The 26,708-nt window shown below is 43.1% G+C and overlaps 2 protein-coding genes across 8 annotated transcripts in view; one reads left to right on the top strand and one right to left on the bottom strand.

Annotated features, from left to right (window-relative positions):
• LOC147034150 (52 kDa repressor of the inhibitor of the protein kinase-like) overlaps positions 1 to 7,404 on the bottom strand; it is a 71,221-nt gene extending 63,817 nt beyond the window's left edge. The window contains exon 1 of one of the 2 annotated variants that reach the window (XR_015057264.1): positions 7,245 to 7,404. The gene's annotated coding sequence lies outside the window, so the exon portion shown is untranslated. The remainder of the gene's footprint in view (positions 1 to 7,244) is intronic. The other variant, XM_085877394.1, reaches the window with a different exon arrangement.
• A 14,072-nt stretch (positions 7,405 to 21,476) lies between these two features.
• LOC147034149 (CMP-N-acetylneuraminate-beta-galactosamide-alpha-2,3-sialyltransferase 1-like) overlaps positions 21,477 to 26,708 on the top strand; it is a 67,992-nt gene continuing 62,760 nt past the window's right edge. Inside the window, exons 1-2 of one of the 6 annotated variants that reach the window (XM_085877288.1) lie at positions 21,477 to 21,826; positions 22,791 to 23,198. In XM_085877288.1, coding sequence (XP_085733414.1) covers positions 21,797 to 21,826; positions 22,791 to 23,198 — 438 coding nt within the window. In that variant the 5' untranslated portion in view covers positions 21,477 to 21,796. Of the gene's footprint in view, positions 21,827 to 21,852; positions 23,199 to 26,708 lie in introns of those variants that run through there. The other 5 variants (XM_085877307.1, XM_085877301.1, XM_085877297.1 and 2 more) reach the window with 5 other exon arrangements.

Below are 26,708 nucleotides of genomic sequence, written 5' to 3'. Positions count from 1 at the left end.
CGGTATGTCAGAACTACCATAGAAGAAAAGAACAAGACGGTAGGCTTCAAATCATGGAATGGCCAGCACAGTCTCCAGACTTAAACCCCATCGAGCTGGTTTGGGATGAACTGGACAGAAGGGTGAAAGCAAAGCAACCTACAAGTGGAACACATTTGTGGGAACCTCTGCAACAGTGTTGAGAAGAACTTTCCGAACAATATTTGATTTCCTTTACTGAAAGAATGCCACGAGTATGTTCAGCTGTTATATCTGCAAAAGGTGGCTACTTTGATGAGTCCAAAATTTAGATTAAATTTTGTTCAACAAAACGATTCCATGATTTCTTTTTTATCTGCAATTGTTTATTTGTTCTTTGCTTTAATTTTAGAGTGCATTGATACATTAAACTGCTTAAATTTCAGGAAAAACTGGAAAAATGGGGGTGTTCTCAAACATTTGACCGGCCATGTGGATGATATTCTAAATCGCCAGCACAACCGCAGAAGAGCATCAGGAACACCTTTGTCTCCTCTTCACCCGATTGCAGGACTTTGGCATGGTCATCAATCCCACAACGTGCATATTTGGTGTTCAGGAGTTGAATTCCCTTGGACACTGTGTTAATGGCTCAGGCATCCGTCCTCTCGAGGAGAAGGTACAGATTATTTGGCATTTCCCATTACTGTCATCTCAATGCCGACTGTGAGAGATTTTGGGCATTGTCAACTCTTACCATCAATTTATTTCAAATGCAGCTACAACACTGCAGCTACTGAACGAGTTACTCACAACTGGTAGCATTATGAAGTGGTCCCATGGTCAGCCTTGTCATCCTTCCACAATGGCCAATGCCTCACTCTTGATTCATCCGAAGCCAGAGGCACCAACAAGCTTAATCGTAGATATGTCCGAGGTCATGGTGGGCACAATCCTTCACCAGTTCATCGATGCCAACTGGCACCCACTGCAGCTGGGCAGATTTCAGTATGATTATGCAAAATGTGGTGAAAACATCAAACTTTGCGGTTCTGGTTTTTGAGCTTCGGCAGTTCTCTCTCAGGGCTCTCTGCTGACTTTATGAAAGTTAAGTTTCTGGTTGTTATATGTCCCATTTTAACTGTATATTTTCTCAACTACACGTCACTGTGTGTTCGTAATTCGGTTTTGTTTCAAAAATCGTGCTATTTTGTGAGTTTTCGTCGACCTTGTCTTACCGGGTTCCTTGAGGCCTACCCATCCTTTCCCTCTCGGTGTACGATCGTTTTTATTTGTATTCTCTCCCTATTACCTTCAATTCCTATTTTCTACACTTTCCCAACGTCCCCCATCCCTCCCAATCTAAACACTCTGTTTCTTGTCTTAAATCCAAAACAAAACAAACAAACAAAAAAAACTACCTTTCTCCATGCATACCCATGAGTCATGATCCTGATCCTGATCCTGATCCTGATCCTGATCCTGATCCTGATCCTGATCCTCTTCCTCTTCCTCTTCCTCTTCCTCTTCCTCTTCCTCTTTCTCTTCCTCTTCCCACGCCATCTTTATTCTACTTGAACTAACCCACTCTCGCCATTACCTTCACGATGTCTTCCTACAACCTTCCATTCCCGAATCTTACCTGTTCTTCAAAAATACATCAAAAATTAATAATCTTCCTTGTATCTTTTCGATTTATACACCTCCTGCAACACGTGTGTCTCTCCACCCTCTTCCTGGTACTTTTCATCAACCCATCAGTTTCACTCTGCGTTTACCGTTCCAAATTCACCATACACCTCCACGATTTTACTTTAACCTTCATTTTCCAAATGTTATGCAATCCTTATTTAAAATAAATAAATTCACTTTTGACTATACACCTCCCGTAGCCACGTGCTTCTCCCACAACCATGTGATCTGTTTCCACCCTCGACGTTTACCGATCCAAATTCACCATTCTCCTCATGATTTTTTTCTACAACCTTTCCATGACCTAATCTGATGAAAACTGTCTCAAACAATAATAAAATAATAATAATAACAATAATAACGATCTCTTATAATGCTTCATCTTCCTCTTTCACACATGTGGTACTCATTACTGTATCATAATGCACTACTCTTCTTCTATTTCAACAGACTGCTCTCAATTCGACCTTTCATTCATTCCTTGCCTAAAAAAATCCAACTGTTGCAGCGTTTCTTCTCTCCATTCTCTGAATTTGCCTCTATTGCATTGTGTTAAATCGCATCTCTAACCTAAAAAAAAATTAAAACCCCAGTTTGCCATGAGTGTTCACTTTCCATCAACCATTCTTTTTTTCCACCTTCAGTGCCAACTCACACCTCTCACCCCTCCCTCTCAAAGCAACCATCCCACTCTTTTCCCTCCAAGCCTCCCCCACACCTCTCTCAAAAACTCCCCACTCACCCTTCTCCCACCATTCACCCACCTCACCCACCCATCACAAAGTTTCCCCCGGCCCCCCTCTCATCCACAAAGCTGCCTCCTTCCCCTGCCCTCTCACCTCCATCTCATCACCCCACCTCCTCAAATCCTCAACTGCCTTCTGCCCCATCTCTTGCCCCCCTCTCCCCCAGTACCACAGAGCCTTTTCTCCTCCTCATCCGGCCCCCTCCCCCACACTCTTTCAACAACCCTCCTTCCCTCCCCCACTCCTCCCTTGTCCTACCCTCCCCCTCTCCTCCCACCCCCTGCACCCAAAGCCTCCTCCCCTTTCGGTCCTCCAAAGCACCCTGCCCTGCTCACCAAACTCTCTTCCACTGGTATCCAAGGCCATCTCCAGTCATGGCTCGCAGACTTCCTCTCCTGTCGCAGTCAACGTGTGGCCCTAAATGGAGTTCTTTCATCCTCTCAAGGCAGCGTTCTGGGCCCTGTTCTTTTTGTTGTTTTCATCAATGATCTCTCCGACTCTCTGGAAAACACTTTATCTCTTTGTTGATGACTCCACCCTCTCCTGAACCATCTGTCATCCCTCAGAGCAGCAACTTCTTCGCTCACTGCAGATGTGGGTGGGTAAAATCACAAACTGGTCCAACACGTGGAACATGTCTTTCAATCCGGAGAAATCTCACACTCTCACTTTGTCTCTCTGAAAGGATCATTTAGAACACCTCCACGATTTGATTTGATTTGATTTGTACAATTTGATCCACCACCCCCCCCCCCATCAACTTTCTCAACAAACCTCTGGAAAAAATCCTTTCATTCAAGCTTCTGGGTCTCACTATCTGCCATGATCTTTCTTGGGAAAGCCACATTTCAAACCTGGCCTCCAAAGCTGCTCATCGACTGGGAATCCTCTGTCGTGCAAAGTCCTTCCTCAGCCCACCTGAGCTCCTGACCACTTACCAAGCTTTCATCCACAACGTGATGGAGTACTGCTCTCCCCTCTGGGCTGGTGCTCCTGTCTCCCACCTTTCTCAGCTTCACGCTGTGGAAAACAAGGCATTTCGGATCAATGGCATCTCCCGCGATGAGGCTGAGTCTTTGGGCCGCTCACTCTCTCACCACAGGCAGGTCTTTCTGTCTTAAACCGTCTCCTCTCCAGTCTCGCCCACCCTGCTGTGTCTGCGATTTGTCCCCACCATATTTCCGCAGGGCGCTCAAGGTCCGCCAACAACCCCATTCTGGTAAAACTACCAAAATCACGAATTACTGCTCACCTTCACGCTTTCATTCCTTTTTTTTCCCCGCCTTTGGAATAAACTCCCACACTCTGTTCAATCCCATTCTTCCCTCGAGGCCTTCAAAACAGCTATTCACCACCACCTCTTATAATCCCCCATCCAAATCTTCGATCTTTTCTACCCTCGTTAATCCCCCCTTACCCACCTCCTTCAAATTCCCTACTTTCCTTCCTGAAAGTCCCTGTAATGTCCATCTTGTATACCCCACGTTCCCCACCCCATCCCTCTCCCTTCCACAGATCTCCTAATGTCTCTGTTCCCCACTGGTTTGTCCTTCCCACTCCCTCCCCTCTTGCCTCATGCCCCCCTTGCTGTGCGCTGTGTGTCGCTCTCATACGAATCTCGACAATGTATACAAAAAAAAGTCGTGACGTCTACATACAAATGTAAGGATGGTTTTGCTTGAGCGCCATGTTAGTTGTCAGGCCGGGCAAGCAAGAGCATAACCTTCCATTGCAGTGGATCAGAGTAAGGAAATAAAACGTGATGGATTGTAGACTTACTGATGCTGTCTTTTCCGAGGAGGTAAATGTAGCCAATATAGTGTGCACGGTATTATGGGATGGCTCTGAAGGCCTTCTGTGCAAGTGGTATGAAATTATGCTCTGAAAAAGATATGAAAATTGTTTTATCACGTTAAAATGATCAAAGGCTCAGAAATTATGATGTCTAATACAGTGTACTGTACTGGACTGTATTGTATTATTATTATTTTGTGATTATTATTATTATTATTATTAGCGATGGTTTTGCTTGTAAGATTTTGATCAAATCACCAGGATTCTCATCTGGAGCAGGGAAATAACCTCAACAAGCCAGTAGGCGGCGATGGGTCGCCGAGCATGGAAACTATAAGATATAGAGCAAAATGGATGTCGCATAGTGGATAGGGAATCACCTTTAGATTATGCAAATCAAATCTCATCCAGTTCCATCTACTGATAACTACTCGGTATCCATTTGAATGAAAAATACCGAAAATGCAGTTTGAAATCAGAAATCCCCAAAGTTCGAGGGGGTGCTGTGGGTGAACAAAGATCTAAATCGAGAATCCGTCTCGATCGTTTGTGCACAATGTATTCCAGACGATTAGTGTGAATGTTCATGACCATCCGACCATAACCCAAGGAAGAGTAGCATTTGGCGCAAAGGCACCTCCAGCTCTCGCATATTATCGATTTTTGTACTAATTGACCTTTGACCCCTGACCAAAGCGAAATCGGTCAATATGTCCTGAGGCAAAGTTGTAGTACTCATTGAGTACCATGAACCTGCAAAGTTTCATTCGTATCAATGCACTCACCTGGTCGCTAGGGGGCCTTCAATTTTCGCCAATTTTCGCTCATACCCTAATTGTAGGGGGCGCTGCGGGTAAAGTATTCCATATATCACCAAAACCGGAGTATATTTGATAGAGCAACACCTGTAGATCATTCGTGCCAAATTTCATAACCCTACGTGGGATAATGGCTTTCGGAATTGATTTCGCGTGAACGGTACCGATTTTGAAGGTTTTTCGGTTGTTGCTAGGGAACCAAAGCGTCCCTAGCAACCATCACAATTTCCAAAGCACTCGGTCATAAGATGTACCGACCACCCGAGTTTGGTCAAAATCCACCCACGTTTACTACCAATTATGCTGATGACAAACGAACAAACATCCAAACAAACAGACAGAATTACTGACAATAAGGGTCACCTATTTCGGCGACCCAATAATAAGAGCAGGGGTAAGAACGCTTTTGTACAGCAGATGTATCAATTTGCCTTTGAACTTCATAGCCCGATTACGAATTGCCATCATGGTGTTTCGCAGGCAGGCAATGCATCCGGGTGTGTGCTGTCCCTCGGATGGACGTTGGGATGGACGTGAATACTCACCGAGCTTTGGATTGTCGTCCCAGTGTTTTATAGGCAGATTCTTTAATGTGTATGACAGCTTCGCTGCTGGATAGCTGTCATTTTTTGAGGGACGTGACTGTGCCATTGATGTTGTGCCCCTCCAAAGATGGAACTTTTGATTAAAAAAAAAAAATCAAAAAAACATTATAAGGTTCATAGCAGAATATTCAATATATTGTATTTATTTTAAATACAAACTGAGGTATCGGCATGAGTCTGTCAGTGTTAAGGATCCCCATGGTGTTTTGTGAGAGTGGGCGAGTTATAACATGTAATATAGAGAAAAAAAGAAAATATAATAATTAAGTGGCATTTTGTGCATGCCGTGATCAACTTTTTCTCACGTATTTGACTTGCCAACCAATAGGCAAGCTATAGCCGGCATTATAAGGAAAATCAATTAAATTGTACAAGACTTAAGAGTGTAAATGACTGAGAACATGCTTGCATTCAGACAAAATGAGGTGGACAGGTTGGGCGTGTGACCATGACGAATTGATTCGATTTTGGTGAAAATCTGAATCCAGATCTGGATAGGAGAGTTACTTGATTTTAAAGTGATTCTTCACCATTGAGGGAGAGGATTCGAAAATCTGTTGGCTTTGTAATAATAGAATGCGTGCCAAAGTGTTGTATTCGCAGGTGGAGTAAAAAGCCCTCCAGATGGTGGCTATCTGCTGTGGAGTGCCAGGGAGGGGTGACACGCATTCTCGTCTCTGATACAGGAGACTCTGCAGTGAAGACATCATAATTTAAAATGAACTTTTGTTGCAATTATGTTGCGAAGTTTTGATAATTAGTATAACTGATGCATGATCACGAAGAGATATCATGATGTAGAGATAGGAGACTGGTCAAGCCAAATAAAGTGGTTTATTGAAGGGGTACTGACTGATATCAAACTGACCGTCAATCTAAAAAAATTAAAATAATAAAAAAATATAATATAAGGGAGCATTGATTGTATGGTATGGATTGCATTCCGAGCTCATGTCGAAGGTCAGAATTCGGTTCCACTGTAACGGCAAAAGTAAAAGCAATTGATGGAGAATAATAGCACTGAAAGGTCAACAAGAATTTGTTCTGAGGATTTCTAGAATTGTTCTTGTTGTCAGTTGGGGGGGAAAGAATCTGAAAAATCTTAAAATATATACAATGTATACAAGAGGATTCTGACGGTGAGGGTGAATCTCAAGTTCTTATGAAGGGTTTCTTGAAATACACTATAACTACCTGGACAATGCATCAGAAGTGAATGCCAGTCTGGCTTACAAGATTACAAGGAAGGTGTGAAGATCTTGTTTTAAACGTTTGTTGTTGTTAGTTGTTAAAAAAAAAGAAAAAAAAAACGATGAAAGGACATGTGTTTTAAACGATTATTATCGCCTCGTGAAGGAACCAAGCTTGTTAAGTTCGGTAAGCAGTTCAACATTCTTAAAGAACGGAGGAATATTATAAAGATACAAACTGCCGGTGTGGCGACGGGAGATACCTGGACAAACACAACATGTGAGGAGGGGGAAAAGAAGGCCATGCTCGACTATTTCAGCAACTATAGGGACTGTGGAAACAAAGATGACCACATGTTTATATCATCCAAACCGATTATCTCCCCAATGACAAGGATCATGGCCTCGATGTCGATTCCCGACAGAGGCGAAGAGACTCACCCGTGTTTCCATGTTAGTGCTTCAAGAGGCATGTAAACGAGAGCTACAAAGAAATGAAGATCCTCGTTTAAAGAAATGGTAAATATATGGAGTATTACTGAAGCCGAAAGGCTCCAGTAAAAAGAAAAAAAACAATAATTACGTAAAGGGAACGATAAGAATCTATATATTAATACTGAAGGACCAATTTTGTGCTCCTCCTAGCGGTCGCGTCACGTTTTTCTCGGAACTGTGACCTGAGAAGTTTCGACACGGTGTTTGTACGTCAAAGTAGACACGTGCACAAATCAGGGCACTTCTTCACAAGGAGTAGTGTACACCAAAAATGTCGTGTACAAGGACGTTTTGTAGGCCTCATGAGGTAAGGCCATGGAGTACATCGACTGGGACCCGGCTCTTACAAGAGCCGCCACTGGTTGTCACATTGGGCTCATGGAACGGAATCCGTCTGTGACGGGGTTTCGGCTAGTAGATTATAAATTGTAACGCGATGCAAGAAAACTCAAAAGGGAACCGGCCCAACATCGAAAACCTTACACAGCTGGTACCACCACATGTACTCTCTCACTCTGGCGAAGGGCACAAAGCTGAGAGTGAAAATGGGCGAAAGGAGAGGATGGGGGGGGGGGGACAAAAAATATGAGCACAAAGATACAACACTCAAACACGAGTGGATGCCATAGCACCACACCCAACGGACCAACAGACAGCAAGTGGAGAGAGAGAGAGAGAGAGAGAGAGAGAGAGAGAGAGAGAGAGAGAGAGAGAGAGAGAGAGAGAGAGAGAGAGAGAGAGAGAGAGAGAGAGAGAGAGAGAGAGAGAGGATTGAATTACAAAAAATATATAAAATATACATGCCAGTCAGTGAAGACACTATTCAATACAAGTAATGGAAAAAGGAAAGGAAAGAAACCTCAAGCGATACACTGAAAGCGGAATAGAGTCCTGCTTGGCGCAGCATTTGTCCTTCTGCCTTGTTTATCGACATGGCGAATGACGGAGATACCAGGAATTGGAGCCAATTTAACTTTAATGGACAGTCACTGGGAACGAGTGGTATATGGGGAATTAACATCGTCTCTCCTAAGAACTCTCCGACGGAGATTGCGGCTTATATGACATTTTTCATCAGCTGCCGCATGACCAACAGAGTTACGTTGCACAATTTTGAGGAATCCAGGTTGTGAAGAAGCATGATCGGTGTACCGACTTTTAATGTCAGCACATGAGGTGGCATGCCAGAGGATGTAGCGAGTTCATAAACTCAACAGGGTCGTGTACAATTTGATCCACGACCGGAACAGTAACAATGGATTTATAGGTGACTTCTTCACTGGGCACACGTTCCAAGAGACAATGATTCAGTGAATGAACAACATCGTTTCCTGGGGCTAGCATTGCCTGTGTCTCCATAATTTTGTGAAAGATTAGGAAACACTGTTTGTCAAATCATTGTCAGAACTCACCACTGCAGCTATATTTTCGTGAAGGGGGATGAGGCCTTCACCGATATCAGGCTTGATTTCACGTCACCAATGTCAAGCAGAAGAGTGGTAAACTGGTGTGCACTATGATCACTTTGATTCGTTGAGCACAACTGGTGTGCACTATGATCTGGTGTGCACTATGATCTATTAGTAAGTGCACACGCATATTGGTAGATTTTTTTTCAACATTTTTCCACAGCACTGACGATTTTCAACTCGCATTGGTTTGAGTTCCACACCAAATTATGGGAAAAGTTTGTCTGAAATCACTGGCAAGAAGAACCGTTACTCTGCCCATGGGTGAACTCTTTTGTCAAATACCTTGGAGAGTTCAGTCAAGTGCCTCGAATGCCTGTTTGTGTGACATGGTACATTTGTCCCACACTATAAAGTTACAGCGTTTGAGGAGCATATCTCATTCGGAATCATTTTTTTCCATTACACTCATGCAGCATGTTTTGCAATTTCAGAATGAGTTGTTCATGTATTTGAGGGAAGTAGGCTAATCATTGTTGCACATGCTCTTCTGCTTCAGAAATGAAATAAATCTGGAGAAATTTTGGGGTGTCACCTGGCTGTGAGAACAATGAGCCAGCGACATGATACACCTGTCCCTGCACTTTGAAAGTTGGCATGAAGCCATGCTCTGTTGTCTGATTTGCACCAAAAAATGTCATTTGGAAGCAATAGCTGCACCTCCATACGTTCTTCAAAAAGTTTGCAGATTCTGACATGTTACCTTTCGTGAGCGTTCTCAAGAGCCAGTAGTTCAGGGGGACAATCAAACTTTACCTTACCCAAGGAGCAGCACATTGAGGGTGGCTTGCCCTTCCATTTTTTGGCACAACAATGCCAACATATGACTGACATTGTGCCGATGTCAAGTTGCGCAGTTGAATAGTTTAATTCAGGTCGATAATTTTTCGCAACCAGATGCAGTGAACGGTGATGTCAGCTAGTACCTCCATTGGCATCACTCACTTCCTCACTAACAGCTCTCCCTGTGCTATTCCTCAATGGGCCCACACTTGTCCTAACCTGTTCTTTATCCCTTAAATACTTAAAGAATGACTTGCTATTATGCTTAATATTCTTAACTTAGCCATGTCCTTGTCATACTCTCTTTTGGCTTGGCAAGTTATTTTCTTAACCTCCCTCTGTTTACTCCAACAGTGATACAAGTCTAACTCCAGTCCTGTTATTTTATACCAAATAAATGCCTTCTGCTTCTCCTTAATAGCATTCCTTATCTCAATACTCAACCACCCTGGCCTCTTTCTGCTTCTGGTGTTACACCTCATCGGAATGTACTTACTCTGCCCTCTACACATTTGCTCCTTGAAGGTTTCCCATTTCTCTGATGCTGATTGTCTTCTTGTTAGCTTCTCCCAATCTACATCACCCAGCTCTCTACTCATACCCTCAAAGTTTGCCTTCCTGAAATCTAATAGCCTTACTCTACTATCCTGAACTCTAACCCTAAACAGAATCCTTGCACACACGGTGTTATGGTCACTTGATCCTCAATGGTCGCATATTAATTGAATGGGAGGGGGGGAAGGGGGTTCAGTACCCACACATCTTGTCTTGCAGTACGAACAGCTGCTTGTAAGACCTCAGCTTGCCGGGCTGAGTAATTGGAGGCAAATTCCCACTTTTCATCAACTTATTCCATCAGTTCAGTCTGAACAAAGCGCTATTTAATTAATTTTGTCTCATAATGCCGGCGATAGCGAGTCTCCTAAATGGACTCCCGTTCAGAATATATTCCACATTCACAATTGTTATTTCACAATTTATCCAAAATCTCCATGGCTTTTAAATAAAACCTCAACACTTGCTTCAGTGTCTATCCAAGGCAGGGAACACACATTTATCCTTCCCTGCCGGCAAAGCACAGACATTCCAGTCTCGTGTTGGCCCGTTCAGGGAGATTCGTGACCTTGGTTTTTATCAGCACCAAGCAAGTGGCCCCAATCCAAAGTGGTCTCACCATGAGCCAGTAACCAATCCACGAACAGCCAGGCTACTTTAACTCTCTGCCTGAAGTTCCACATTCAATTGATTCGTTCTTTCGTTGTTGCAATATCATTTCTAACAAGACATTCATGGATGACATCGTACAGTAATCTTCAGTTCCTTATCGAGCTCACAATTGCTTCTAATTCAGATTTTCACCAACATTGAATTGACACACAGACACACACACACACACACACACACACACACACACACACACCACCTCTCAATCTAGTCTTAAAACACTCTCAACGACATCCGCCCTGCACTCTCAACAGATCGCAGCACAATGCTCGGGCTCCGTCTTTCAATACAAGCTTACATATACCCAGTTATTTGTGTCTACGCCAAAGTTGTAACAGTGTGCGAAGAGTCAGTCGTCATCGTTGTTCCTCTGGAATCGGCGTGTGCACTTCGCCTCATCCAAAGTCTTCACAGTGTACGGTGACGACCAGTCCTTATCTCCACTTTCCGTACTCATCCATTCCCATAAGCTTCACAGGTCACAATACACAATAGAGCACATTTTATTCCAGTGGAATCTACTGGACCCGCAAATGCTCCTTTTCAACACTCACTTCGTACCACATGCAGATTAATGCAAATCAGTGCGCATACAAATCATATATAAATACAAACATACAACAGTTCCAGGTTGGAACACTCAACTTACGTCTTTAACACAAAACTCAACATTTCCAATCACATAGCATTCACAAATCCGTCCAAAGAAAGAGGTAACTCCTGAATACAAAACTATAGGATTTACGAATCCGTAACACCTCCACACAATACAATGCAACAGTTTCACAGCAAACAAATTTCCAGTGAGTACAATGAACAAACAGAAATCCAAAGAGGTAACTCAACAAACATTCATAACACTTATTCGTCCCCCCCCCCCACCCCTTGGGGACTTGAACCTTTTTAGCAAGCAGGGGCATTAACCCTCTCTTTGCGGAGGTGGGATTCCAACCCCCTCCTTTTGACCAGAAGGGATGGCTTTTCCCCTCTGCTGTACCGAGTACAGCACAGTTAGCCGAGTACCAAACTCGCTCAAGGTACGGCGGAAACTCTAACTTCCCGTTAAGAGATCCCTGATCTCTGTTCAGCCCCATAGGCTTAAGCGGTCTCAAACCGCAGGATCCTCTTAGGCATATCACTAAAGTTTGGTTCTCTTTTGTATACCTCTCCTATCAATGAAGTACCACGTTACCCGTTCGGCTGAGAGATGCAGAATCCGATCTGAAGTAAGAGCAAACATCTTAGTAAGTGGCCACTTGCTTGCTGTTATACCAGATGATGCTGTTCCCAGTTCTGCCAAGGTTCAGGTCCCATCTGGGGTGCCAAAATTGTGGTGGAAAATAACTCAATTTCCACAAGTTGGATCAGCATGCCAAAGGAGAATCTTTAATTTCGTATATACGGAGGAAGAACATTGAATGATTCACTGAAACATTCAAATGGACTTCACTGAAACAGAAGCCCGAAGCAATTCTTCTTATACACAACTTGACATTCCGTAAATGGGAGGGGAGACATTTGGCAACTCAACTACAGGGTTAGCTGATAATCATTAGGCAAAATAACTCAAACTGCAATACGTGTCCACTTTGGGTGAACGAGAGAATGACATAATCATGGCAAAAGTTGCAGTGATATCAACCAGGTCACCCCGATTCATAGTAAGACATTCCTTTTATCAATATGTCAGTCAAATAACTCTTGGGTAAAGGGAAATATAACTGACGGCCAATTTGACTATAGCATAAAAATTAAATTTATAAAGCACCAGCAACAATTATAATTGAGAGTACATGAATATAATTATTTTCTTCCACAGAGTATAGATCGACATTTTGTGTTCTGTGGCTTGATACATTTTTGAATTGAATTTTGCTATTTACCCACTATAAATCCTCTTTCAAAGAACCCTGTTTCAAGGTAAATCTTTGTGTTTGTCGTTTTTCTTTACTTGATGCGTGTGTACATTTGCAAGTGTGTGTGTGTGTGTGTGTGTGTGTGTGTGTGTGTGTGTGTGTGTGTGTGTGTGTGTGTGTGTGTGTGTGTGTGTGTGTGTGTGTGTGTGTGTGTGTGTGTGTGTGTGTGTGTGTGTGTGTGTGTGTGTGTGTATCAACTGTATTACTCCAGTGGCACTTTGCACTGGTGTGTGTATTATTGGTTCTTGGTTGTTGGTTGTTATCTCCATATATGGGGTTCCAGAAAGTAGAATGGAGCCATCCCAGGTCTCAAAGTATCCACCTCCATATGTGTGTGTGTGTGATGTTGTTGTTGTTGTTGGTTATTATCTCCATATGTGGGTTCCAGAATGTGGAACGGAGCCCTCCTAGATCTCAAAGTATCCATCTCCCTGTGAGTGTGTTTGTGTGTGTATGTGCAAGTTGCTGTTGCATGCCATCTTCACATGTGGGTGGGTTTCAGTAGGTGAAACCGAGACCTATCAGGTGTGTGTGTATGTGTGTGTGTGTGTGTGTGTGTGTGTGTGTGTGTGTGTGTGTGTGTGTGTGTGTGTATGTGTGTGTATGTGTGTGTGTGTGTGATGTTGTTGTTGTTGGTTATTATCTCCATATGTGGGTTCCAGAATGTGGAATGAAGCCCTCCTAGATCTCAAAGTATCCATCTACCTTTGAGTATGTGTTTGTGTGTGTACGTGCAAGTTGCTGTTGCATGCTATCTTCACATGTGGTTCGGTTTAAGGAGGTGAAACCGAGACCTATCTCTGGTGTGTGTGTGTGTGTGTGTGTGTGTGTGTGTGTGTGTGTGTGTGTGTGTGTGTGTGTGTGTGTGTGTGTGTGTGTGTGTGTGTGTGTGTGTGTGTGTGTGTGTGTGTGTGTGTGTGTGTGTGTGTGTGTGTTGATGATTGGTATCTTCATATGCAAGTTTCAGAATGTGGAATGGAGTCCTCACAGGGGAGGCTCAAAGTATCCACCTTCATTTTAATATGGGGTCATGATACATGGACCAAAGTGCGAAGTTTTCTCTTCTCAAAGTTTTGTGCCAAGGGCTCTCTTGAGGATCGTCACTGAGTCCCGGACAGCTTCCAACTGTCGTTTGTTTGTGGTAATATTCCCAGGAATGGATCTTAGCTCACCTACAAAGTAGTTCCGGGGAGCTTATAGGATGGCACATCATCCGTCCTTCCACAAATACTTACACATTTGATTTCAATGAAATTTGACCACAACCTCCATCACCAATGATGGCATTAAAAACTAGGACACTCGGTAGAGCACATACCTCTACCCCGTAATGCCTGATCCACGATACCATATCTGGCCCAATACATTTTTGAACCTGAAGGGCACTTGGTAGAGCGCATACCTCCACCACGTAATGCCTCATTCACGGGAACATACCTGGCCCAATCAATACATTTTTGAAATATCAGGCAATGCATCATTTTTGGGCCAATCTCTCAATGGTGAAGAATCACATTATGAATTGAATAATTCTCGCATTGAGATCCGGATTCGGATCTTCTCCAAAATCGAATCAATTCTCCCTTGCCACACAACCAACATGTCCACCAAGTTTCATCAAAGTTCGTCCACAACTTTTTGAAATATCGTGCTATACAGTATATCGTTTTTGGCCCTATCTCTCAATGGTGAAGAATCACTGATAAAATTATAGTAGTCGGATCTGGATCTGGATCTTCACCAAAATCTAATCAGTTTGTCCTCGTCACACACCGAACCTGTCCACAAAATATCATTCAGATCTGTCCACAACTTTTTGAGATATCCTGTACACAGACAAGCAGGCAGAAAGAGGTGAAAACTTAACCTCCTTCACCTTCCGTGGCAGAGGTGAAAAACGGGGTCTGAAGGGATCTACAAAGGGAGTTTACTGGGGGATGGGGGGACGGGGTAAGTGGGTTTCCTCCCCAAAGAGGTATTTGCTTTCTTCTCAAACGATACACACCATTCCAATGAAACTTCAAGACAACCTTCATCACCCATGATGTACCAAAGTTTGCTCATGGCATTCGAAAAATCTGTCTCGAAGGTGATTTAAGGGGTGTTGACCCCTCCAAAATATGTATTTACTTTCTTCTCCAAAACTACACATACAATTCCACTGAAACTTGACCACCATCTTCACCACCCGTGATGTACTAAAGTTTTCTCACGTCATTAAAAAAAATTGGGGTCTAGGATGGTGGGAAGAGGAGAGTTGCCCCCCAAAATATACATTTGCTTTCTTCTCAGAAAGTACACACACAATTCCGATTAAACTTGACCACCATCTTCACCACCCGTGATGAACCAAAGTTTATTCACGAGACAAAAAATAGGGGTTCTACGGAGGGGTTGCCCCCCAAAATGTGTATTTGCTTTCTTTTCTGAAACCACACACACAATTTTGATTAAACTTGACCATATCCTTTATCACCTGTGATGTACCAAGGTTTGTTCATGGCATTAAAAACACATCCAATGGGATTTACTTTCTTCTCCATTATATATTTTGTGGGTCATCCATGCCAACCAGTGGTTGTCTAGTTATCTTATCCAGCCATGACCAGGTGAGCGCTCAGGAGTACTGCCACTATGTTTAAAAAAATCTGTGAGGTTCTTTGTCATCATTCCTGTAGGTCCAGCTATCACTGGTCCAAGTTTGGCATTCTTCAGCTTCCAGGATCTTCTCACTTCATTCTTGAGGTCTTGGTGTTTGGACATTTTCTTAATTTCTGCGTCGTTTAGTCCAAAATCACTGCTATTAACACCTCAATCAGCAATGCCTTCTTCTATTTTTTTGTACCGAAGTATGATATCTGGTCACAACGCTTTGTTTTCGATGTTCACGCTCAATGGGATCATTAGGTCATACATGAGCGGCAGGTACTTCCATGTTTTTGGTTCACGAAAAAATATTTTCACGAAAAAAATAAGTGTCCACTATATTCGTTATTGTTGTGTGTGTCTCTGTCTGTCTGTCTGTCTGTCTGTCTGCCCCGAGCATAGCTCCATGGGTTTTGATCCGATCCTGACAAAATTTTGGTGGGAGGTTTATATCATGATCTCGTTGTGTTTTCCTGAGAATGGGCATGGTGTGCCCACTATGGGCGGAGCCACGCCCCAAAAACGTGTTTTTAAGGGGTAGCCGATTTCAATTTGCATCTTCTCCGAGGGGTTTGTCAAATCTGACAGGGGTTTCGGTATTTGGTTAGCCCAATGGCACCTGCATAGCCCCACGGAGCTCGATTTTTCATTTTCGTCCCAAGGTCAAGGTCACAAGGTCACGAACTTAGAAAATTGCGAATTTTGACGCAAAAAATTTCTTCTCCAAGGGGTTTGTCGAATCTGGCAGGGGTTTCGGTATTTGGTTAGCCCAAGGGCACTTGCATAGCCCCACAGAGCTCGATTTTTCATTTTCGTCCCAAGGTCAAGGTCACAAGGTCACGAACTTAGAAAATTTCAATTTTGACATAAAAATCAGACGACCGCCCAAACTTTGAGAGCTCGGATGACAATATTTTTTATGCATAATCTTGAGGTCATTCCCCACCGAAAGTCTTGAAACCATTTTTCTCTATCTCGAACACCTTTCCCGTGGCGCCCACTTCAAGTTTGTTTTTATGCTGATTTCATCAAAGTATTGTATGGATAATCCGATGAGTGTGAAATGCCATATAGCCTATATGATGTTATATTGTTCCTGGAATGTTCCAGAGGAAGTTTTGCACCAAAGGTCATAATCCTTGACCTTTGACCTTTAAAGATCACAAAGGTCAAATTTTCAAAGTTGTGGGAATCGAACTGGGTTTTCGACCTTCTTCTACGAACTAACTCCAATAAGCTATAGCACGTATCCTGTTTCCTTATTTTAATGTCCACAACATTGTTTTGTGACCTTTAAAGGTTATGCAAAGGTCAAATTTTTAAAGTTGTTGAACGAAACCGGGTTTTCGACATTTTGCAGCTAATAACCTGTCACCCGTATCACATCATGTTGATCATTTTTATAACTTGGTCAAACATTATCACATTGTCTCATCCTTGACTTCTGAAACAATCTACATCGTCAAATACCGCTCGTGAACCATCATCGTCTTCAGACTTGTCAATGATTACTTTTAGTTCATGTTCCCACAAATTTTCTGGAACTGTGACATCAAAGTTTTGGCAGATTTGCCAGTAGATTACATTATAAACTCTGTTGCGTTGTTGTGTGTACAGCTGTTCTGACATGAATTTGTTTTTGTGTGTTCGGTCATTACACATAACATATCATTCTCATTGCGAACCCCACCTCCACCCCTCACCTTTCTTTTCATATATATATATATATATTTCTCTCTCTCTCTCTCTCTCTCTCTCTCTCTCTCTCTCTCTCTCTCTCTCTCTCTCTCTCTCTCTCTCTCTCTCTCTCTCTCTCTCTCTCTCTCTCTCTCTCTCTCTCTCTCTCTCTCTCTCTCTCTCTCTCTCTCTCTCTCTCTCTCTCTCTCTCTCTCTCTCTCTCGACGTATCTGGATGGTCTTTATGTCTGGACGGTGGTTATTTCAATATGTGTCTGGATGGTGGTTATGTCCGGGCAGAGTTTGTCTCCAGAAGAGTCTGGATAGTATTTATCTCTGGATGTGTCCGGATGTGAGTTTGTCTCTGGACGTGTCCGGGCAGTGTTTATGTCCAGAAGGGAGTTTGTCTCCAGACGTGTCTGGATAGTATTTATCTCCGGATGTGTCCGGATGTGAGTTTGTCTCTGGACGTGTCTGGGCAGTGTTTATGGCCGGATGGGAGTTTGTGTCCAGGCAGTGTTTATGTCCAGAAGGGAGTTTGTCTCTGGATGTGTCCGAGCAGTATTTGTCTCCGAATGTATCTGGGCGGTGTGTATGTCCGGACAGGAGTTTGTCTCTGGACGTGTCCAGGTGGTGTTTATGTCCAGATGGGAGTTTGTCTTCAGACGTGTCTGGGCAGTGCTCAACTCCGGTCAGCTTTGCTCTGGACACGTCTGAGCGGTGTTTGTCTCCGAATGTATCCGGCTGGTGTTTGTGTCTGGACGGGAGTTTGTCTCCGGACATGTATCGCCATATGTGTCTGGGTGGTGGTTATGTTCGGGCGGGGTTTGTCTCCAGATGTATTCAGATGGGAGTTTGTCACTGGACGTGTCCAGATGGGAGTTTGTCTCCATACGTCCGGGTTAGGGTGTTTCACAAAATTTATTTTTCACAAAATTTTGCCAGATCGCTTTTTGTCTTGTTCCAATTGGCATTGTAAGCATCTGGATATGGGGACATCTGGCATTGTAAGCATACCAAAAATGGAGTCAATTGCTGCACATTTAGGGGTGGCACACTTTTTCACAATGTTGACGTTTTTTTCTATTTTCAGGAATAATGGCATCAAGAAAGAAATGTAACTTGCTTGAGAAGCCCCCTCTACCTTTCATTTTAGGAGCTCGCCTTCCCTTAAAGGAGCAAGTGCTACTCCACCTCCTCTATCATATTGAAGAGGGGAAGGCATTATCAAAGGCCACAACAACAATGGATGAAGTATAGAAGATATGGGAGAGAGCCAGTTTACCGACAATGACGGATGCCAATCTTCGAAAAAAGATCAAGAAGCTGTATGCGGAGTACAAGAAGCTAATAAAAGAGAAAAACAGAGAGACGGATGGAGCTCTTTTACGTCGTGAAACTTGGCTAGGGGATCTTCAGGACCTCTTCGATATTGCTGCAGCAAACATATTCGACCTGAAGATCCCCGAAGAAGACAAAGAATTTCTAAGGCACCAAAGAGAAGACCGGATGTCATGCTCTTTTGGATGTGTAGACAAGGTTCAGCAAGGGAAGGATAAGAGAAAGAGGGCAAGAGAAGCTGAGAGAAACGCAAGAGCTGAACACAGTGCAGAAACAATGGCAAAACAGAAGTGTATCCGAGGTACTCACACGCTATCTCGATTGAGGGAAGAAGTTGGACAAGATTCATCAACAGCCTCTGAAGATGGTTTAGACGAAGAGTTCGCTTACAGGGCAATGCCTGCCAAGCCCAGCCATATCTCACATGCAGGATTAAAGAAGCGAGGCTCATCTGAAGTACTTGTTGCTTCATTGACAACAACATGGGACAGAGAGGGTCTATCCAATTGTCAGGCTGCTGCATCCTTCATCGTGACAGCAAAGAGCTTGGGACATGATGTTAGCAATTACTCAGTAAGTTCCGCAACTGTCCATAGAGCTCGCAGCAAGAACAGAGCAAAGGTGGCATCTCAGTGGGAGTCTGAAGCTTTTTGTGATCCACCTCTTCTAGTGCTTCATTGGGATGGCAAACTATTTCCTCAAGCCACCTGCCAGCGCAACCATGAAGACAGGGTTGCAGTCATTGCCAGTGGGGTGGATTTTGAAGACCTTTTGGGAGTTCCAGTGGCAGCTGATGGGTCTGGGAAGGAGGTGGCTGACATGGTCGTGAAACAAGTTCGACGCCTAGCTTTGGAGGACAAGATAATTGGAATGTCATTTGACACGACTGCCTCAAACAGTGGCATGCTTTCAGGAGCATGCATGCGACTACAGAATGAACTGGGCAAGGATCTCCTATGGTTGGCCTGCAGGCATCACGTCTATGAACTCGTGCTCAAGCATTCTTTCGAAGCAGCCTGTGGTCCATCAAGTGGCCCGGACATACCCATCTTCAAAAAGTTTCAAGCTGAGTGGGATCAGATTAACAAGACAGACTACACCACCTTGAATTTGGATTCGATGGATAAATACTTTCAAGGTCGGCATGCCATTGTTGTGCCCTTTTTGAAGAGAGCAATTACTGCCAAACATCCAAGGGAGGACTACGCTGAGCTGTTGAACTTGTGTCTGCTCTACTTGGGGGGATTTGAGAAGTCTGAACCTGAGGGCAACCAGGATGCACAAGGCCTTGCAGTTGACACTGAGTTCCATTTTTGAGCGTCAGGAGCTTACCATCAGGCACGGTGGATGGCTAAGGCCATTTACTGCGTCAAAATAACTTTATTTGAGGCCCACACAAGACTGACATTGAAGCAGAAGCGATCAGTGAGGAAAGTTACCAACTTTGTCTGTTTCATCTACATAATGTATTGGCATGAGTCTTCCCTGGCAACACATGCTCCAAAGAATGATTTGGACTTGATCCAGAGTTTGCATCTGTATCTGGATAAAACCATTGCAGATGCTGCATTGAACAGCATTGGACGACATTTGTGGTATCTGTCGGAAGATCTCGTCGCCCTGGCATTTTTGAATGCTCGCATTGACGCTGAAGAAAAGGAGACAATGCTGTGAAATCTTGAAAGACGCCCTGGGAAGATGCTCAAAAGACTTGATGTAAAGTCTTTCTTACGCAAGAGCAGTACAGCTACCATCTCTAGCCTCATCACTCGCCGCTCAATCCACTTCTTTGAGGTTCTTACTGAAGGCCAAATTGATGGCAGAAGTAACCCTGATGATGTGAGGTCCATTCTCACAGATGAGAATCTGCGTCAAAAAGTTCATTCCTTGAAGGTCATCAACGACCGCGCAGAGAGAGGCATTGCCCTTATTAAACGCTGTCAACAATCTGTGCGAAACGAAGACCAAAAGCAATTTTTGCTCCGTGTTGTGCAAGGACACAGAGATAAAGTATCAAAGAGAACAAAGTCATCATACAGCGAATACAGTGTTTGAACTCTTCTAATGTTCTTACTCATTTAGTATAAGTACAGGGAAAGATTATTAATGACCATACTTATCTTTATATCATTCAAGTTTCTGTTTCCTGCGAAAGTTACGCATTCTTAGGTTGAGCAATAAAAATTGTGAAAAAGTGTGCCACCCTTTACTGGTGTCCTATTGGCTAAATTTTTGGTACAGATGTTCAAAATATCAATAGGAACAAGGCAAAATGCGATCTGGCAAAATTTGGAAAACTTTTACTTATACCATTATATTGTGAACCACCCTAGTCCGGGTGGGAGTTTGTCTCCGTACGTGTCCAGATTGGGGTTTGTCTCTGGACGTGTCCGGATGGGAGTTTTTCTCCAGATGTATCCGGGCGTGTTTGTCTCTGGGTGGTATTTTTAGTATGACCGGTAGAAAATGGATTTCAGACATTATTTTGTTTCCATTTTCACTGTTATTCCATGCAGAATCATTTTGATGAGACAGTAAAAATCGTAATTGACGCACCACCGCACGTCTGCCTTCCCTCCCCTCCCCCTCCGCCTCACTCTCCCTCCTCGCTCCCCCTCCCTCCTCTCTCTTTCCCCCTCCCTATTCTCTCTTCCCCTCCCTCTCCCCCTCCCTCCCCTCTCTCCTCTCTCTTTCCCCCTCTGTCCCCTCCCTCTCCCTCCACCTCTCTCAACAACCCCCCCTTTTTCCCCCCATCTCATTGTTTCCGTCAGCGTAGCGATGAGTGGTATTTGCTGGTAATTAATATGTCCATGGTCTGGCAGCCAAATTGAATTGAACGAAAATCTTTTTTAAAAATTATTTCTCTTGAACCACTTCGTCCATATATTTGAAACTTCAAAATGATGATCTATTAGTGATGGGGAATAGATGTTTTAAATTTCAACCTGATTGGACACATGGTCTGGCAGCCATAATTGTTAAATATTTTGAATCTGAGTTCAGGGATTTAAATCAAACTTGGGACAAGTATGTATAATGATGTCATTATGTGGGTGGAGGCATATTTGGCATCATCGAAGTTTGTTTAGTTTACCTCCCTTCTAGTTTACCTCCGCCACTGAAAGTGAAGAAGGTTATGTTTTCACTCCTTTCTATCTGTTTGTTTGTTTGTGGACAGGATATCTCCAAAAGTTTTGTACGGATCCAGATGAAATTTTGTGGATAAGTTGGGTGTGTGACAAGGACAAACTGATTCGATTTTAATGAAGATCCGGATCCCGATCCGGCTACTAGAATTTTTTTAAGTGATTCTTCACCATTGAGAGATACTTGTTGGGCCAAAAACGATATACAGCATGATATCTCAAAAAGTTGAAGATGGATTCGGACGAAATCTGGTGGACACGTTTGGTGTGTGACAAGGAAGACTTGATTCAATTTTGATGAAGATCAGAAAACCGGATCCGGATCTGGTAATTTTAAAAGTGATTCTTCAGCATTGAGAGATAGGGTTAAAAACGATGTACAGTAGTATTTATTGTACAGCATGATATTTCAAAAATGTATTTGGCCCGATATGTTCTCGTGGATCAGGCATTATGTGGCGGAGGTATGCGCTCGACCAAGTAGTGCCCCTTTAGTTTTTAATACTTTTTTTTTTTAAGTTTTTCCTGATTTTTTAGTTTTTTTAGAACCTGATTTTTTAGTTTTTTTGTAGTTTTTAACAGCCCCTAACAGCCTTTGCTTGACGCTCAACATTTAAAAAGGATAGAGCAAGGTCAAATGATGCTGGGAAGGGAATGGCAAGCCACCCAGTATAACTATTGCCAAGAAACTGCTTCAGCAGCTCCAGTACTTTCAATCGAGTCTGCCTCAGATTTCTTCTTGTTGAATAATAAAGATTCTCACATTATAATGCAGTTTTTCCTGTTCATGAAATGCTTCAGTCGAGACTAACATCTCGATGCTGCTAGGGGCACCGCCCTTAAGAAGCCTGCATTTTTCTGAGTCATTGTAGTTTTGAGTTTTACAGCATGTACATGTGGAAGCGTAAGCGCAGGCTCCTGTAGTTGTGCCTATTTTAAAACATTCGTAAGTTTCTCCAGATCAAACCTTTTCTTTCAACGAGACTGAGAAGAAAGATTATATTGCACTTTGCCTTTGTCAGAAAGTTTCACCGACCTTTGATCCCAGGTGATCTGGCAGAGCACCATGGAAAGGAGAGCAAATAAATTTTTGATGCTCGTGGCAATCGCCATGTTCTTGTACTTCGTCGTCCCCTCATTCTTGGGAATGAATGATCCGGAATTGAAGAATGGATGGAGGTCTGATTTTAAGAATGTAGAACCTGATGTATTGATATCGGATACCGATATGAAGGAGAGATTTTCACGGATTTATTTAATGGACTCTGATTCACATCAAAACTTTCTGCAGAAGAGTCCCATGAGGTTGAATTCACCACGGGTGGTGGTTCCTCTGGTTCGGAAGAGCATGGATTTAGAACTGGAAGTCCCCCAACAAATCATCATGGGAGATTCCCATTTGCATCGAGGAACTCCAAGTTTGATTCATACAACAATTGTTCAAACCCCCAAAAGCTTTAACTTGCCTCAAGCAGATCAGCGGATGTTCAATGGTTTGGATTCAGTCCGGGAGGTTCTGCGGGCCTTCACAGGTTTTTCCAGGAGCACCTTGGGGTCCTCCCAAGATTCTGTATGGACGTCCTGCAAGCCAGACCAAGACAACAGGTCCCCCTGGTTTGTAAAGCGATTTGACAACTCAGCTCAACCAGTGTTGCCATTCTCTCAAGCAATCTCCTTGGAAGACTTCAATTGGTGGAAGGTGAGCTTTTTTTCTGCCTTGCTCATGCTCGTTTTGAACTATTGGCTCGTGTAAGGTAGAGGATTACACTATTGCATGAAAATGACCTCCAATGACCACTAATCCAAGGATGTACTTCTTGTATACATACTGCCTGGTGTCCTCTTGCTTGTATTCAACTCTTTTGTCAATTTTTTTGGGTGAAAACAAGAATCTTCATGATTTCTTATCCAGCACATGACTGCTGTTTTGCATAATTGCTGGGAACACAGTTGTGTTGCTGATACAGCACCACCGGCACGTTCGGGCAGGAAATTTGAATTTGGCAAAGTTGCCAGTGATAGCTCGCCTACTATTCTCAACAGGATCTTTAACATCCACCAGCTAATTCTGAGAGACTGAAAACCTAGTATAATATCCATCTGATGGATGACAATATGTTGACGCATTGCCCTGCCTGTGAAACACCAAGATGACAGTTCATAGCTCGGCCGAGATTCAAATCGAGGAAACTCAAAGGTGAGTGTGCATATCTCAAAGCCATCCTACCTGCTCATTTCTACATCATGAACATCCCATGAGTTTTTCTTCACAAAGTTTCCTTCCAAACCCTGTCTGGTTCACAAACACTCGGTCCATCGATGGAATCCCTTCCTATCCTCCTAATTAAGTACCTGAAGCACTATTTCCAACCGTGCCTTCAACAACCAATCATTTGGCCCCTACTGTGATGTCTGTCTCCGTATATCTAAATTGGAGATCATGAGAAGTCGTTTTGCTTGCACATGACCATCAACTCCCCTTCATGTCCAGGAATGGCATCATACCCCTCCATGTCAGGACTCTCCCCTGAGTCATCTCCTACAAACCTGTCCTACCAAACACACCCATTCTCTGTGACCCCTCTTTGGCATCTCTCTACTTCCTGTCCAAATTTCTGCTTCCCTCTCACATCACCCCCTCATAGATCTCAGACCATCAGTTCGGAATCAGACACGGTTACTCTACCCTGGACATGCTGCTCCTGCTCTTCCAACAATGGATGGAGACCCTCAATCTCAAGAGATGAGATCAGGACTATCTCTCTTAGGATATCTCGAGCATTCTATACATTCTGGCACCTGGTCTTACTCTCCAGCCTATGACATCCAAGGTCACCTTCACACATGGCTTCCTGACTTCCTCAACTCTCAGCCAACATGTGGCTCTCAACGGGATCCTATGATCTCCTTTATCTCTGTTAAGGCTTTATCTCTCGGCTGTATCCATCTTTTTCACCCCGAGTGTATCCTTCCCTTATCCTGATCATTTTCCACACATCCCTTATTTCTCCAAGTCTCCCTATATTTTATTTTGTCACTCAGCCTTGTTGTTATTGTGTTCTCTCATCCGTTCTGTGTTCTTGCTTCTCAACAAGCCTCAACACTGTATTTAAAAAACAATATTGCTTACTTCCATAAATTCTCTCTCTCTCTCTCTCTCTCTCTCTCTCTCTCTCTCTCTCTCTCTCTCTCTCTCTCTCTCTCTTATTCTCTCTCTCTCTCTCTCTCTCTCTCTCTCTCTCTCTCTCTCTCTCTCTCTCTTTTTCTCTTTTTCTCTTTCTCTTTCTCTCTTTCTCTTTTTCTCTTTCTCTCTTTCTCTTTTTCTCTTTCTCTTTTTCTCTTTCTCTCTTTCTCTCTCTTTCTCTCTCTCTCTCTCTCTCTCTCTCTCTCTCTCTCTCTCTCTCTCTCTCTCTCTCTCTCTCTCTCTCTCTCTCTCTCTCTCTCTCTCTCTCTCTCTCTCTCTCTCTCTCTCTCTCTCTCTCTGTCAATGTTTATATCGTAATAATGTTACCAGCAGAAAATTGACAATGTAATCCATTTAATGAGAAATACATTTGGGGGATAAATATAATTCAATCATGGCACTGCCTTTAAGACAAAGCATCTTTTGAAAGCAAGTGATGTTATGAAGCATTATATTGTCCAAAAATAAGGGGGGGGGGGTTGGATATTTCAGAACTGATGTAAAACTGATAGAGCATGGAAAAGTGTGGTGAATACACCAACATACAACATGGATACATCATCTCCACAAAGAGACAATCACATTAAGGAACATACTTTGTCAGACAGGTGAAACATTGCCTGAAGTCATTGATGCTCTTTAAGCAAGCCTGTTGTTGAAGGGAACGGAAAGACTTTGATGTCATTGTCAGTGAGAATGAATGACTGACTGTGCAGGCAAAGTTCGAGCTTTATGTATTTCTTCTTGGGATAATCTTCAAAGGACTCTTTCAGCCGATCACGAAAATGAGTGTTTAAATAAAATTATTGCTAACTGCACATTAACTCCATCTTATTGGTTCACGAGTCAGTAAGTGACCACTATATTCGTTATGTGTGTGTGTGTCTGTCTGTCTGTCTGTCCCGAGCATAGCTCCGTGGGTTTTGATCCGATCCTGATAGAATTTGGGTGGGAGGTTTATATCATGATCTAGTTGTGTTTACCTGAGAATGGGCGTGGTGCGCCCATTATGGGCCGAGCCACGCCCAAAAAACGTGTTTTTAGGGGGTAGCCGATTTCAATTTACATCTTCTCCGAGGGGGTTTGTCGAATCTGGCAGGGGTTTCGGTGTTTGGTTAGCCCAATGGCACCTGCATCGCCCCACAGAGCTCGATTTTTCATTTTCGTCCCAAGGTCAAGGTCACAAGGTCACGAACTTAGAAAATGTCAAAAAAAAATCAATAAATTGGACATCGAGCTCCTCGGGTTTTCAACTGTTTCGAATGAAAGTTGGTATGCAAGTCGTGCTCTTCGAGTACTACAACTTTCATCATTTACGTTTTTCCCGATTCCTGCCAGTTTGCCCGTGGCGTCCCCTCGAAGGGCAAAAAATAAAAAAGGCGAACCGTGTACATTGCTCGTGAACCATCGCCGTCTCCAGACTTGTCAGATATCAATTGCGTTTCTTTTGTTGCTGAAACATACAACTGTGTAAAAATGTATTGCTTTGTAAAAATGCTTTTAATTGTACATTTTCTGCCACTTTGAATCTCTCACTGCTGTGTTTGTCTTGTATACCAGCAGAAGCCCGTGGTAAAAATACCAGATAGAAAAAAATAGGATAAAAAGTCTGAAGACAACAATGGTTCATGAGCGGTATTTGACGATGTAGATTGTTTCAGGAGTCAAGGATGAGACAATGTGATAATTTTTGACCAAGTTAGAAAAATGATCAACATGATGTGGTACGAGTGACAGGTTATTAGCTGCAAAATGTCGATAACCCAGTTTCGTTCAACAACTTTCAAAATTTGACCTTTGCATAACATTTAAAGGTCCCAAAACAATGTTGTGGACATTAAAATAAGTAAACAGGATACATGCTTTAGCTTATTGGAGTTAGTACGTCAAAGAAGGTCGAAAACCCGGTTCGATTCCCACAACTATGAAAATTTGACATTTGTGAACTTTAAAGGTCAAAGGTAAAGGATTATGACCTTTGGTGCAAAACTTCCTCTGGAACATTCCAGGAACAATATAACGTCA

Source organism: Eptatretus burgeri, chromosome 1 (assembly GCF_056783735.1).
Source record: "Eptatretus burgeri isolate ZD-2024b chromosome 1, Ebu_testis_v1, whole genome shotgun sequence".
In the NCBI taxonomy this organism is placed as follows: Eukaryota; Metazoa; Chordata; class Myxini; order Myxiniformes; family Myxinidae; genus Eptatretus; species Eptatretus burgeri.
The sequence above is the reverse complement of the archived record's forward strand: the minus strand, read 5'-3'. Positions and strand labels throughout refer to the sequence as shown.